Source organism: Acomys russatus, chromosome 14 (genome assembly GCF_903995435.1).
Source record: "Acomys russatus chromosome 14, mAcoRus1.1, whole genome shotgun sequence".
NCBI lineage: Eukaryota > Metazoa > Chordata > Mammalia > Rodentia > Muridae > Acomys > Acomys russatus.
The window spans coordinates 56580764-56594841 of record NC_067150.1 but is presented as its reverse complement, the minus strand read 5'-3'; the positions used below and the strand labels follow the sequence as shown (position 1 = coordinate 56594841).

The following is a 14078-nucleotide window of genomic DNA, read 5'->3' as shown; positions in this document are numbered from 1 at the left end:
GCACAAGCCAACCCAGCTCTGGCACTCTTCTAGTTTTCTTTCTTTCTTTTTTCTTTTCAAGACAGGGTTTCTCTGCATAGCCTTGGCTGTCCTGGAGCTCTCTTTGTAGACCAGGCTGGCCTTGAACTCACAGAGATCCACCTGCCTCTGCCTCCCAGAGTGCTGGAATTACAGGCATGCGCTGCCACACCTGGCCTTCTTCCATTTTTTTTTTCTTTCTTCCATTTTTAAAAAAGATTTATTTATTATTTATACAGTATTCTGCCCATACGTGTGCCTGCCCACCACAAGAAGGCACCAGATCTCATTACAGGTGGTTGTGAGCCACCATATGGCTGCTGGGAATTGAACTCGGGACCTTCGGAAGAACAGATGGTGCTCTTAACCTCTGAGCCATCTCTCCAGCCCCCTTCTTCCATTTTTTAAGCTCTCCACATCATAACAGTTCTAAGTCATTGGCATCCCTGGCAGTAGCAGTCTCCCACATTGCACCAAAACTGGGACTAACAGAACCCTAGGTCGAAGTCTGGCCTGTGCTCCTGGAGCTGCAGGGCAGCTGGGGTAGGACAATAAGGAGCAGTGGCTGCTGACTCTACTCAGTGAGCACCTTCAAGGAGTGACCAGTGTGCTGACTGTTCTTACCCACCAATATACAACAATCCTAGAGCAAAGGAGCAGGCCACATGGGACCACGCCCCTCAAAACAGAGGCAGATTTAATGAGCCAAGGCCACAGCCTATGCTAATAACCTCAGTTCATCTAGGCCCTTTCCAGAAGAGCCTTATGAATCTCCTAGCTCAAGAGGCACCCTGGTCAGGGCAGAGAACAAAAGAAACAGGCCTTCTAGCTCGGACAACGCCACAGAGAGTTTAAGGTGTGCAGAAGATTACAGCATGAGACGACAGCATCACCAATATCTAGGGCTGCAGTGCTTGCTGGCTGGACCACACTCCTGGCGTCTTATTGCAGCTTAATGGCGGTTGCCCAGATGTCGTTGCTGGGGAGTGGGGGAAGGACCCATCCTTGGGGAACGGAGTTGCCTTTAGGATGATCAGACGGCACGAGGTATTGATCCCAATCATGCCTTAATAAGAACATTACAGAACAATATTTATTTCTGGTTTTCCACAAGCAAGATATTCAGAAACTACATTTTATATCAAGGATACTGTTCAAATGACAGATGTACTAACCTGCTATAGAACTGGGTTTCTAGAAAGTACGCCAAAGGTTACATTAATGTACATATTTAAGGAAAAACTTACAGACCCTCATTATTTGCAGATTCTATATTTGTAATTTCTCTTTCTTTCCAAGACAGAGCTGGGGCTGGCCTTGAACTCCTTATCTTCCTGTCTCCAGCTCCCAAGTTAAGGGCTACAGGGCATGAGCTACCACACCTTACTATATTAGCAAATTTAAATCACCCCATGTGGCATTTTCATGGAAAACCAAAAATGTAGAGAGAGAAAAAAATCTGTAACCAAAATGCACATTCCTAGCTGAGGTCCCTCCGCCTCCTTCTTCTCAGCTCTTACGGTATAAATTAGCATCCTTTTGTGGTCTGCTGTGCTATGTTGTTCAGTTTTGTGCTTCACTGTTTAAACGGCACCCAATGTCCTGGAGAAATGCTCATGCTGCTAAGTGTGAGAGAGTTGTGAGGTACCTTGTGGAGAAGACAATGTGCCCTAGACAAGCTTTGTTAGACTTATGGTGTAGTTAGCCCTCATGCAATGCTTATAATCAGCAGCATATGTTAAATTAGCTGTCTTCAAGCAAGCACAGGGAACAGGGTGCTGATCAGCTAATAAAAGTGAGACAAGATCTATCTCTCTACCTCTCTTCTTCCCTCTCCTCTCTGCCTCTCCTCTCTCTCCTCTCTCTGGGGTACCCCCTTCCCTCCTATCCTTCTCCCCCATGCTCATCTAATAGACTCTTTATAACATTAAAAAAAAAAAAAAGTGAGACAAAGGCTGGCGTGATGGCTCAGCAGTTAACACTGGCTGCTCTGACAGCAGCATCCACATGGCGACTTACAACTCTCTGTAACGCCAGTTCAGAGGAGTTCTGGCCTCCATGGGCACTGGGTACACATGTGGTACACAGACATCAATCAGGCAAAATACTCAATCACATTTTTTTTAAAAGGAGAGAGAGAAAGACAGACAGAGAGAGAGAGAGAGAGAAAGAGAGAGAGAGAGAGAGAGAGAGAGAGAAGAGGCTCAGCGGTCTACCTGGCCCTGTCTCCTTCAGGAGCTGGATCAAGTGCTCTGTGACTCAATATCCACAGTAACTTGGCAGACATACCTACCATCAATAATATGTTTAAAGGCTAAACCTTGTCAAAGTTAAAACTCTTCCTGAAAAATAAATTGATATGCCAGAAAAGTCCTTCCCAAGATTCAGAAGTTGATGGAATGCTGAGGAACCTCAGTCATTTCCAAGCCATTCTTTTGAGACCCCTATGTCCTGAGGAAACAACAAAATGCCTCTAGGCACACGCTCACACTGCCTGGGCATCTAACCATTTACTTTGTTTTACCTACTGACTTCTCAAAGGACTGCATGTGGGCAGGAGGCTGGTGCTAAAGCCCAAAGGCACCTCCATTTTATAGCTGAGAGGATCACAGCCCAGCCAGCTGAGAATGACCCACTCCACAGCATCTAGGTCAGCTGAGAGCACTACACTTTAACCTGCAGGGACTCAGGGATCAGCATGGCCTTAGCCTCCATTGGCAACTATTCAGGAAAAAAGGATTCTCCTCCGGGTTGACTTAGCACCAAGAGAGACTCCAGAAAACAGGGTCAGCTATGGTGATGCACACATTCAACCCCAGCAATGAGGTGGAGGGAAGTAGATCTCTGACTTCAAGGACAGCATGGTCTATAGAGCAGTTACAGCCAAGTTTTAGTTTCTTTACCTGTTCAAATGGAGAGACTGAAGACACTGACTTTCAAGAATTAATGAGGACTTTAAAGATACAGGTAGCACCCTTGGAACCTGGCAACACTACACACCTAAAAGGAACTTTAAAAAAAGATGCAGCAAAACACCCCAACAGCACAAGCATTTCATCAAGAGCTTACTGCTACCCAAAACAAAGGGCTAGCAAAGGCTGCCCTTCTGACCTTATCTGAATGAGCGCAGGCAGGGAGTGCTCAGCCTGGAGGTAATACTGACGAAACGGCTGCAAGAGGTGAGCAAGTGGGAACTCATCTGAAAGAGAAAGGCACAACATGTCATCTTGCTTGCTGTTAAGAATGCAATCTGAGGGGCTGGAGAGATGGCTCAGCCGTTAACAGCACTGCTCTTCCAGAGGTCCTGAGTTCAATTCCCAGCAACCACATGGTAGCTCATAACCGTCTATAATGTTATCTGGTACTTTCTCTGGCCTGTAAGCACACATGCAGGTGAAACACTGTATACATAATACAGAAAGAATGCAATCTGGCTGGGCGTGGTGGCACACACCTTTAATCCCAGCACTCAGGGAGGCAGAGGCAGGCGGATCTCTGTGAGTTCGAGGCCAGCCTGATCTACAAAGGAGTCCAGGACAGCCAGGACTATTAAGAGAAACCCTGTCCCACAAAAACAAAAAACAAAACAAAATAAACAAAAGAATGCAGTCTCAAGGCCAAGTGACTGAGCCACTGATTGACAAGACCAGCCTTATGTCTGCAGCCCTGATTTCCACCACGCAGTGGAGAATCTCAACTTGTAGCAGGACTTCCTTTTGATTTAAGTTGGGTTTTTCACAATAAAAAGAACTGTTTACTGAGATTTTCCTCTCCTGCACTGGAAAGGATAAACCTACCTGGATCTCCAAATAACTTGGACTCGATTTCACGTTTCTGAAGTAAAAGTTTCTCTTTCTCTTTCCTCTGTTTCTTCTCCAGTTCTCTCTTCCTCTCTTCCTCTTGTTCTCCTTCTAGCATGACTCGGAGGGCTCTCTCTTCAGCTTCATACAGTTCAGAGCGCTTCTTAATGAGTTTTCTTAGCCGCTGAAGATGGTGCTCAAAAGTCTCATCCGCTGAAGCAGGAGGGCAGACCCCTGTGCAAGAAGAAGCAGCTGGGTGTTCCTTCATATGCTTATACACTCTCGCTAAGGCAGCGCGACACTAGCTGTGGGCAGAACTGTGACCACTCCCTTCGCAGACGAGGAGACTGACAGAGTTTACTTTACCTAAGTGCTCACAGAAGACAGCCACCTGCCACTCTCCAGGAGGAGGCAGCAGGTGTGGTCCTTCTCCTTCTATCTCTCTGACCTATTTTGGTCTCTTCATTGACCCTTACTTTGACATCCTCTAGAGGTTTGTCTTCTGTGCCTTCATCTTATACTATAATCATAATCATTCCAGATCACGTCACTTGCTGACGAACTAGCTCCTTTATGTTTGCGTGTGTATGTGGGGATGTACGCTCAGGTGCACATCGCCATGCACACCAGTGTGAGGCCCAAGGAGACCGTCAGGCGTCCTGCTCTATCACACTTTGCCTTGTCCCTTGAAACAGGGCTTGTCAGGGCTGGAGAGATGGCTGGGAGGTTAAGAGCACTCGCCGTTCCTCCCGAGGATCCAGGTTCAATTCCCAGCACCCACAGGACAGCTCATAATGTCGGTAACTCTAGATCCAAGGGATTCAATACTCTCACACTGATCTACCTGCAGAAAACCTCACCAACCCACATAAAATAAAAATAAATATATCAGCAAGAAACAAAACAAAACAAAACCACAAACAGGCTTTGAAGTACTCAGGAGATAGAGGCAGGAGGATCTCTTGTAAGTTCAAGGCCAACCTGTTCTACACATCAAGTTCTAGGTCAGCCAGGGCTACACAGTAAGACAAGACCCCATCTTAAAAAATAAATAAATAAAAATTTAAAAAAGAAAAAGAAAAAATAAAGTGGAAGTATTGGTGTCTTTAAAAAACCTAGTTCAGAAGGTTGACGAACATTGTTACTGAGCAAGTCAGAGAGAAAAAAAAAAAAAAAAAAAAAAAAAAACAACCTAGTTATAGGTGGGCGTGGTGGCGCACGCCTATAATCCCAGCACTCGGGAGGCAGAGGCAGGTGGATCACTCTGAGTTCGAGGCCAGCCTGGTCTACAAAGTGGGTCCAGGACAACCAAGGCTACACAGAGAAACCCTGTCTCGAAAAACCAAAAACCAAAAACAAACAAACAAACAAAAAAACATAGTTATGGGGTTGGAGAGATGCCTCAGAGGTTAAGAACACTGAGTGCTCTTCCAAAGGTCCAGAGTTCAGTTCCCAGCAACCACATGGTGGCTTACAACCATCCATTGTGAGATCTGGTGCCCTCTTCTGGGATGCAGGCATGCACGCAGGCAGAATACTGTATATATAATAAATAAATAAATCTTAAAAAAAAAAAAAAACTAGTTATGTTATGTAAACATATTTATGTTTTAATCCCAGGTGTAGAATATGGGGCTGCTTTAGACTGTCCACAGCAGTAGGTTATTTGCCTCATGCAGGTTCTGAGTGTGATCTTTGCCAGCTGCAGATAGTTTAATTTTGGGGACTCTGAAAGGAAACAAATGCCAGATCCCAGAGAGAGACTGGAGGCTTGGGGAGGGCACTCTGGGAAAGCTCCTGGTTGCTGCTGATGAGGTCTGATGAGAAGAGGTGTCCTGAAATGAAGACTGGACTTGCCCCACGGAACTTGGTGACCCTGACCAGCAGGAAGTAGCTACAGAGAACTACTCCCCTCCCCCACTAACCTTCCTTTGCTCCTACCTGGTGCTGTAGTATTGGAAGGGACTGGGGTGGAGAAGGGAGAAAAAAAACATTAAAAATCCTAATAAAGTAGATTTTAAAAGTACGTCTACAGTCTTTCACTGAACCTAGAGCTAGGCTGGGCCCCAGCAAGCCCCAGCCATCCTCCTGTCTCAGCACACCCCCTGCACCGGGACTACAGGCATACATTAACTACATCTGGCCTTTAACGTGGGTACCGGGGATTCAAGTGCAGGCATTCTTACACACCTAGCCACCGTCCCAACCCCTTAACAGGTGAACTCTCGTCCAGGATAGACTGTAAGTTCCTTAAAATCGACCAATCAACTCAAGACTGCTCTTCCTGTTTCCATCATTCTTCCTTTAGCAGACTAGGCTAGGACCTTGAAATCACCATCAAGCAAACAAAAAAGGGGTGGGCAGGCTTCTGTTTTGTTTCTCATAAGACAGAGCTTCAAATAGCAAATACTAACCTTCCCTCTTACATATAACTGTCCTGAAAAAAAAAAACCACAGAGGTCTACAGTGGAGGGAACTACCGAATTTTTCAGACCATAAGTCGCACCCAGTTTTAAGAGCAGTAAAACTCTGTGTGAGTTTATTGGCTAGCACACTGAAGACATCGCTAAGTGACCTCTTTGTTGATGCTAGATGGACAGCAATTGGACCATAAGGCACATCCTAATTTCCCCCCACTTTTGGGGGGAGAAGTGTGTCTTATGGTCTGAAACATATGGCACACTAGAGGCTGACTTGTAGAAACCAATCAGTTGGCACATGAGTCTGGCTCTATGCAAAGCAGCCATATCCCAATAAAACTTTATTAAGGATCTAAAAGAATCTGTTTTCAGGCCAGGTGTGGTGACAGTGTGGAGGCAGGTAGATTGCTGTGAGTTCAAGGCCAGCCTGGTCTACAAAGTGAGTGCAGGACAGTCAAGGCTACACAGAGAAACCTTGTCTCAAAAAACCAAAACAAACAAACAAAAATACATACATACATACATACATATATATGTGTGTGTGTATATATATATATATATATATGAAAATAGATTTTTTTTTTAATCCCCCAAGTGCTAGGAATAAAGGCGTGTGCACCACCACACCTGACTGAAGTTTTTATTTTTAAAATTTATGAGTAAGTACAGGTACATTCATGCCACAGCATTTGTGTAAAGTCAGGGAATAACTTTCAAGTGATGGCTCCCCCTTTCTCTGTGTTATCTTAGCAGTCCTAGGCTTGCTTTGTAGACCAGGCTGGCCTCGAACTCACAGTGATCTGCCTGCCTCTGTTTCCCAAGCACTGGGATTACAGGTGTGCACCACCATGCCTGGCTTTGTTTTGTTTTTTAGATAAGGTCTTACTATGTAGCCTCTAATGGCCTGGAGTGCATTGTATAGACGAGGCTGACCTCACATTCCTAGAAACCCACCTGACTCTTCCTTCCAAGTGAGGGATTAAAGTTTTACACCACCACACCTGGCTGGTTTTGATTTTGTGGGGCCCAGATTGGCCTCACACTTAATATGTGAACCAAGACGGGCCTTGAACTGCTGATCCTTCTGCCTCCACCACTTGAGTTCTGGATATGTGCCACCCACTATGTGTGACTCTGAAATTTTGAAGCATAAAGCTTCAGAAAATGGTTAGCTTCTTATGGCAGTTTGTTGAGGAATGGCCCCCAAGAAGCCAGGTGTGGTGGCCCACTTTAATCCCAGCACTTGGGAGGCAGAGGCAGATGAATCGCTGTGAGTTCGAGCGATAACACAATAGAACACTAGGAATTTAGCATTTATATCCTGAGGAATTACAATATAAAAACAAAATCATCTGTTTGGGGTATAGAGGTGGCTCCGTAGTTAAGAGGACCTGTTGCTCTTGCAGAGCACTCATGCAGTTCCCAGCACCTACACACCTACATGATGACTTACAGTCGCCCTTAACTCCAACTCCAGGGTATTGGATACCCTCTTCTGATCTCCATGGGCATAAACACACACACACACACACACACACACACACACACACACACACACACACACACACACTATTTAAAATAGATTTTTAAAAACCCACAGTTTTGAACTACTGCTGCCAAGTCCAGTAACTCTAGAGAGTGAAATTAATGAAGTACCAAATATTCTTCCTCCAAAAATATTTGCAAGCCAAGCATAGTGGTCCAGGCCTATGACCTCTATGCTAGAGAGGCTAAGGCAGTACAACTGTCACAAGTTCAAAGTCAGCATTAGCTGCAGAGCTGTGCTTCTATCTAGGATAAGAAAAAAAGGAAAATACACTCATTACTATGTGACCAATACCTGGGATGGGATGCACCAGGATAAAGGAAGAGGGAGGGAAGAAAGTAGAAATACAAAGCTGTGCTTACCTTTCCTTGCTGCAGCTTCTTTCCTCAGTTTCCTCAATTTCTCTAAAGCTCGCAAAATGTCCACCATTCTTTTGGTATCCGACTGTTTTTTCCTTACTTCAGCTAAGACCCCATCAGCAGCCACTTTGAGTTCCTGTTCCTGGAGGGGGTGAAAAAGCCCACAAGAACTTGTATTAGGAATTACCTTACAGCAGACGAGACCTCCCTGGAGACGAGACTTCAGAGGCTCAGGCTGTCTACACAGCAGACCACTGAGTCTATACTTCAATTGCTTGGACGTGGCGTGCTACCATGGCTCTGCCTAGGGCTTCTTTCCTTTTACTGATCAATTCTACAACCATGCTGCTGCTTTGCTGCTGAGACCATGCCCCTATGTAGCTCAGCTGGCCTTGACTGAACTCCCTATCTTCTTACCTCAGCTTGCCATGGGTGTGATCTACCTCTCCCAGCTGATCCTACAGCCTTCTCCTTCTTTTCTGGTTTTGATTTATTTATTTCTGAGAGACATCTCACTCTGTAATGCAGGCAGCTTCAAACTGCAGCACTCCACTTGCCTCGGCCTCCTGAGTGCTGGGGTCACAGATGTGAGCCACCACGGCCAGCTCCATTATAACCTTAAGGGAGAGCCTCTCCTCTCAGCGGCTTCAGCTCCTGCGCAGGGTTCCTATTTTCTCAGTGTTTCCTAGGGCGTACTACAGGGAATGCCTAAATCTAATTCACCTTGTCAAGATGGAATTCCATAAAAATACAGATTAACAGAGATCCCAAAGATGGCTTCCACACTGCCATCTTTCACATTGAGCCAGTCTTGAGGGATTTGCCGTCCATATCCTCACCCGCTTGCCTACTTCTGTCTCCCATCTGTCTTATATAAGTGCCTGCAATTCCACTGGTACAGCCAATAACCATGCCACTTCACTCTTCTGCTAGGAAAAATCCCTGTGCCTTGAACTATCCGTACCTGTTGCTTTACTTGGCTTTAGCACTGCTTTAAAGGCTCAGCTCAGAAGTCATTAAATTATCTGGGAAGCCGTCCTCCAATGACCTAGAAAGCTTTCCCCTGGGCTCCCTATACTAACTTCAGTTGAGAAACTATATATACCATGCTGTACAAGGCCCTACAAGGCTCTAAGCAATCAAAGACAAGCTGTGTTTTACCCCCGTGTTACCAAACACTAGGCCTGACACCTAATGGACCCATACTAAATGTTTGCTTAAGTGACTCGAACTCTTTCAGATTAAAGCACTGCCTCCCTTGTGCTGACATTCCTGAGGATACCATGCTAGATCTTGCTATCAATACACTTCCCAGAAATGCTATAGTGGCCTCTAGGGCAATGGCAGACATGGGGCAAAAGGAGATTGTGCTGGCTAGTTTTATGTCAACTTAACACAAGCTAGAGTCCTTTAGGAGGAGAGAAACTCAACTGAGAAACCATTCCCTGCCCCACCAGCAGCCTGACCTGTGGGCAAGCCTGTGGCACATTTTCTTAATTGGTGATTGATGTGGGAGGGCCCAGTCCAATCGTGGGTGGTGCTACCCTTGGGCAGGTGGTCCTGGGTATATAAAAAAGCAGGCTGAGCAAGCCATGAAGAGTACACTAACAGGCCTCTTCTCCAAGGCTCTGCAGCAGCCCCTGCCTCCAGGTTCCTGCCTTAGCACTGCCTCAACAAGACCTGAGCAACACACCAGTAGACATGATAGTATGGAAGATGGAACACCCCAGATCCTCAACCCCATACAACTACAGGCAGCTGGGAAATAGAGCAAGAGAAATGGTTCTCCTCAGGGACAAGCCCCTCAGTTCATTATCCAATATCAAGTAGTCAGCCCTGAAATTATTTGCATACAAGTAATATTAAATGTACTAATCAGATTGTATTATGTATATATGTAACAATAAGTAAAGAAAAAGAGGCCATGAATTTGAAAGAGAACAAAGGAGATGCATGGGAGCGGCTGGAGGGAAGAAAGGGAAAATCATGTAATTATATTTTTAAAACCTAATACATAATATATTAATTAAAATATTATCTTAATTTACTTTTATTATTAATTTACTTTGTTATTACTCTATCTAATATTAACATCTAATATTACTATAAATAATATAAATATATTTTTAAAAGCAACAGTGGAGCTGGAGAGATGAATCAGTGGTTAAGAATACTGCCTGCTCTTCCAGAGGACCCAGGTTCAATTCCCAGCACCCACAGGGCAGCTCACAACTGTCTGTAACTCCAAGATCTGACCCTCACACAGACATATGTTCAGGCAAAACATCAATGCATATAAGAATGAATGAAAGAAAGAGAAAGCACTTGTTACTCTTACAGAGGACAGGGTTCAATTCCCAGCATCCATATAGTGTTTCAAAATCATCTTTAACTCTAGATCCAGGGATCCAGTGTCTTCTTCTGGCCTCTATGGGCAGTAGGCACACATGTGGTGCACACACAAACATACAGGCAAAACCATCACAAAATTCAAAATGAGTAAGTAACAACAATAGTAACAGCAGTGTTTAAAGGTAATGAGGATGCTTTTACCCAACACTCTGCAGATTCTACTTTCTCCCTGGCTCTACTGCACAACACCAGAGAGACAAGCTTGTACGACTGTGGTCAAGTTAACTAAGTCTCAATCTGTAAAACTAGGGTAATAACTTCCTCAGGGTTGAATGTAGAACTGTAGGAAGCTAGTGTAGTGTCTACTAAAGATGTGAGTGCTGAACTGGGGTGAGAAAGGCAGGCAGAGAATAGCACAGCAAGCTGGGACGCCAGCGGGTTTGGCATCTCTCCTCTTACAGTCCTGCACCCAGCAGCCAAGTTCTTTTGCCGCCCCAAACAATGCACCTAGCCCCCTCAGAACTCCATTTCTACATACACTCCTTACTAAACAACGGAATAGGTTTATTCTTTCTCAATAACCATCCAACTTGGACAGTTTCTACTCAAACATATTCTCAATACATTCTAGTAGGAGGGCCCATCCTGCCTGAATTGGTTTTTGGTGCATGCACAGTAAGGAAAAAGGTAAGCCTGTGTTCAATAAACTTTCAGTAGAGAGTAACCTTCTTACCATTTTATGTACAATGGTTAGTGCATATGACTAAAATTAAATGCATTGTGGGAAGGGACATACACAGAACAGATTACAGGCCCTAATCTCTCAATCAAAATAGAGAAGAACCATCATTATATATGTTAGTAAGTAAGTTCCTTCTCTGGAAGCCCACAAAAAGAAGTACCAAACAAACAAACAAAACCCCAGAGTATCGTGTGAGCCCTTGGCTGTCCTTTCTAACCTGTACTTGTTACTGCTTTGTTTGTGAATAAAGTTTTCTTGCTATTTTTTGCAAATTTGTGTGAGCCCTTGTTTCAATCATTTGAATATGAAGTCAAGTACCTGCAAACACCTGAACCAGGCAGACCCATACCACCCAATACACTGAGAATTCATCGTTTCAAACTAACAAACAATTGAATCCTAGAGAAAACTACTATTAACTGCATCGGCCAATTATATTATAAAGGTCTCGAGGTGTGGCCCAAATCTTCTAAATGTGCATGCTTAGGACAGTATAAAACAGAATACGAAGACCCGTTAGTACTGCACATCAGTAAGTGAATCCAACTTTGAAGCGGGACACAGGAAATGTGTACTCTCGGAAACGCACCAGCGTGAACATGTCACACTCCACCTTCTAGACTTTCGTGTACCACGCATCATCAACACGGAATACACAGTAAAGAGGTGGGAAAGTTAGCTTTCACGGATAAGTATCCAAGCCAACCGCCGAACGCACAGTACTTCTCACCCGCTTCTTTTCCTCCACTTCCTGCACGCACTTCACCCTCCAGCGGTCAATCTCCTGCTCGCGTTCGGTGGCCAGAGCTGCCTCCGCCTCCCGCTCAGCCTCGCGTTCCCGGGCCCTCTCACGAAGCCGCAGCCGGCGGCGACGGACTCTCTCCAGCCTCCGTCGCGCCTCGCCCACGTAGGCAGCCTGGGCCAGAGGCTGCAGTCGTTCGGCTAGCTCCGCTCGCAGGGGCGCCGCCTGAGCGTGCAGGGAGGCCCAGGCCGCTCCGTCGGCCTCGGCCTCGCGCAGGGACTGCCCTAGGCTGCGCAGCCGCCGCACCAGGCGCAACGCCGCTCGCAACCGCGCGCGCACTTCGCCCAGGCTGGGCCCGGCAGGCGTGCCCCGGGGTCCCGGGCCGTCCGGCCGCCGGGGGTTCCGGAACACCGCCTCCAGCCACTGCCGATCGCGCAGGCGTTGAAGGGCCGCGTCCCCGAGAACGTCGGGCGGCGGCGGCCCCTCAGCCCAGCGAGGACTCCAAGGCGGCCCCGGGCCTGGAGGCGGTGGCCGCGGACGCTCGCCGGCGTCGGGCCCCGGGAAGGGCCGGCACGGCGGCGGCGGCGGCAGTGGTGGGGGCGGCACCGGGAAGAAGGTGCTGCCCCCGCCCCCGCGGGAGACCTCGGCCGGGGCTCGGGGCTGCAGTGCCAGCGGAGGCTGCAGGAACGGGGCAGACGTCCCCGGGAAGGGGCCGGGACGCTGGGGAAGAGGCGGCGGGAAAGCTGGGGAGGGCAGCGGCGGGGGCGGACAGCCGAATGGAGCGGAAGGCGGTGGCTGCGGGGGCGGCGGCCCCTGGCGGCCCTGGGCAAAGAAGGGCGGCAGAGCCATGTCTGCTGTTAGTGCGGCGACTGCGAGCAGTGACAGTAATCTGTGTACTTCTTTATCCGGGTTCCGGGAGGAAATGACGTTTACAACGCGGTACCGCTGCTTCACGCGCCTCCCGGAAGCGCGTCGCAATGCAGGACGTTAGTTCCGTCTTGAATTGACAAGTCTTGTTTTTTGGACGTTCTAGAGGAAGACTTAACCTGAGGCTTTGCCTAATATCTGAAAGACAAGGAGTGTGGGATCCTATTGGAACTGGAGATTTGCATATCTATTAATGTTTTGTTGCTATTATTCCTGACAGGATTCCATAATATGGGCATACATTTCATTTAATCATTTTCCTGTTGTAGGAGTTTTTATTTCAAATGTTTGTATATAAAGCTTCTGCAGACTTTTCTCTAAGATAATTCTAGGTTGCAGTTGCTTAGATATTATTTGAGTCAAGATTAGACTTATTCTCTGTGTAGCTCTGAGTGTCCTGGAACTCACTCTGTATACCAGGCTGGCCTTGAACTCAGAGATCCGCATTCCTTTGCCTGGCTTAAAAAAAAAAAAAAGTGTATAGTGTATAGGATGCCATGTTATGGAGGAAGGAGGATAACTTGAGGGATTAAGTTTTCTCCTTCCACTATGTGGGTTCCCAGAAACAGACGTATGTCATCAGACTTGGTATCAAGCGCTTATGCCCTCTGACCCATTCAAAATGTTTTCTAGGGTGGCTGTACCTTTTTATTTTCACCAGCAACGAGTAAACTGGTTTCTCTGCATTCTCATATCCTTCCTTTTGAAGTATTGATTCATTATCGTTTGTATTTTCTAATAGAATCTTCTTGTTTGTGTATGTGAGTTTGGGCCACCAACATGCCATGGCATACGTGTGGAGGTCAGAGGCGAACCTTCAGGAGTCCGCCCTCTCTTTCCACTATGGGTTCCCGAGATTGGGCTCAAGGTTGTGGTGTTTGCATGGCAAGTACTTTTACCCAATAAACCTTGCTGGCCCTTACTATTTCATTTTATATGTATGTCTGAGTGTATGTGCACGTGGGGCCCAGAAGAGGGCATTAGGTGTCTTCCTCCATCTGCTGAGCCACCTCACGAGCCCACCTGCATTTTTGTCTAAGGTGTGAAACTATTTTTCTAGACAGGGTTTCTCTGTGTAGCCTTTGGTGTCCTGGATTCGCTTTGTAGACCAGGCTGGCCTGAAATGAACAGCAGTCCCTCAAGAACTCTACCCCTTAGCAATACCTCCACGC

At 46.5% G+C, this 14078-nt stretch overlaps 1 protein-coding gene across 1 annotated transcript; it reads right to left on the bottom strand.

Annotated features, from left to right (window-relative positions):
* Nucleotides 1-900: 900 nt before the first annotated feature.
* Nucleotides 901-13350, bottom strand: Pdcd7 (programmed cell death 7). Its single transcript, XM_051156661.1, has 5 exons — nucleotides 11968-13350; nucleotides 8147-8285; nucleotides 3816-4052; nucleotides 3130-3217; nucleotides 901-1084 (listed from the first exon to the last, which is right to left on the bottom strand). Exons 1-5 carry the CDS (start codon nucleotides 12826-12828, stop codon nucleotides 961-963), a joined length of 1449 nt encoding a protein of 482 aa, XP_051012618.1. The 5' UTR covers nucleotides 12829-13350; the 3' UTR covers nucleotides 901-960.
* Nucleotides 13351-14078: the final 728 nt, after the last annotated feature.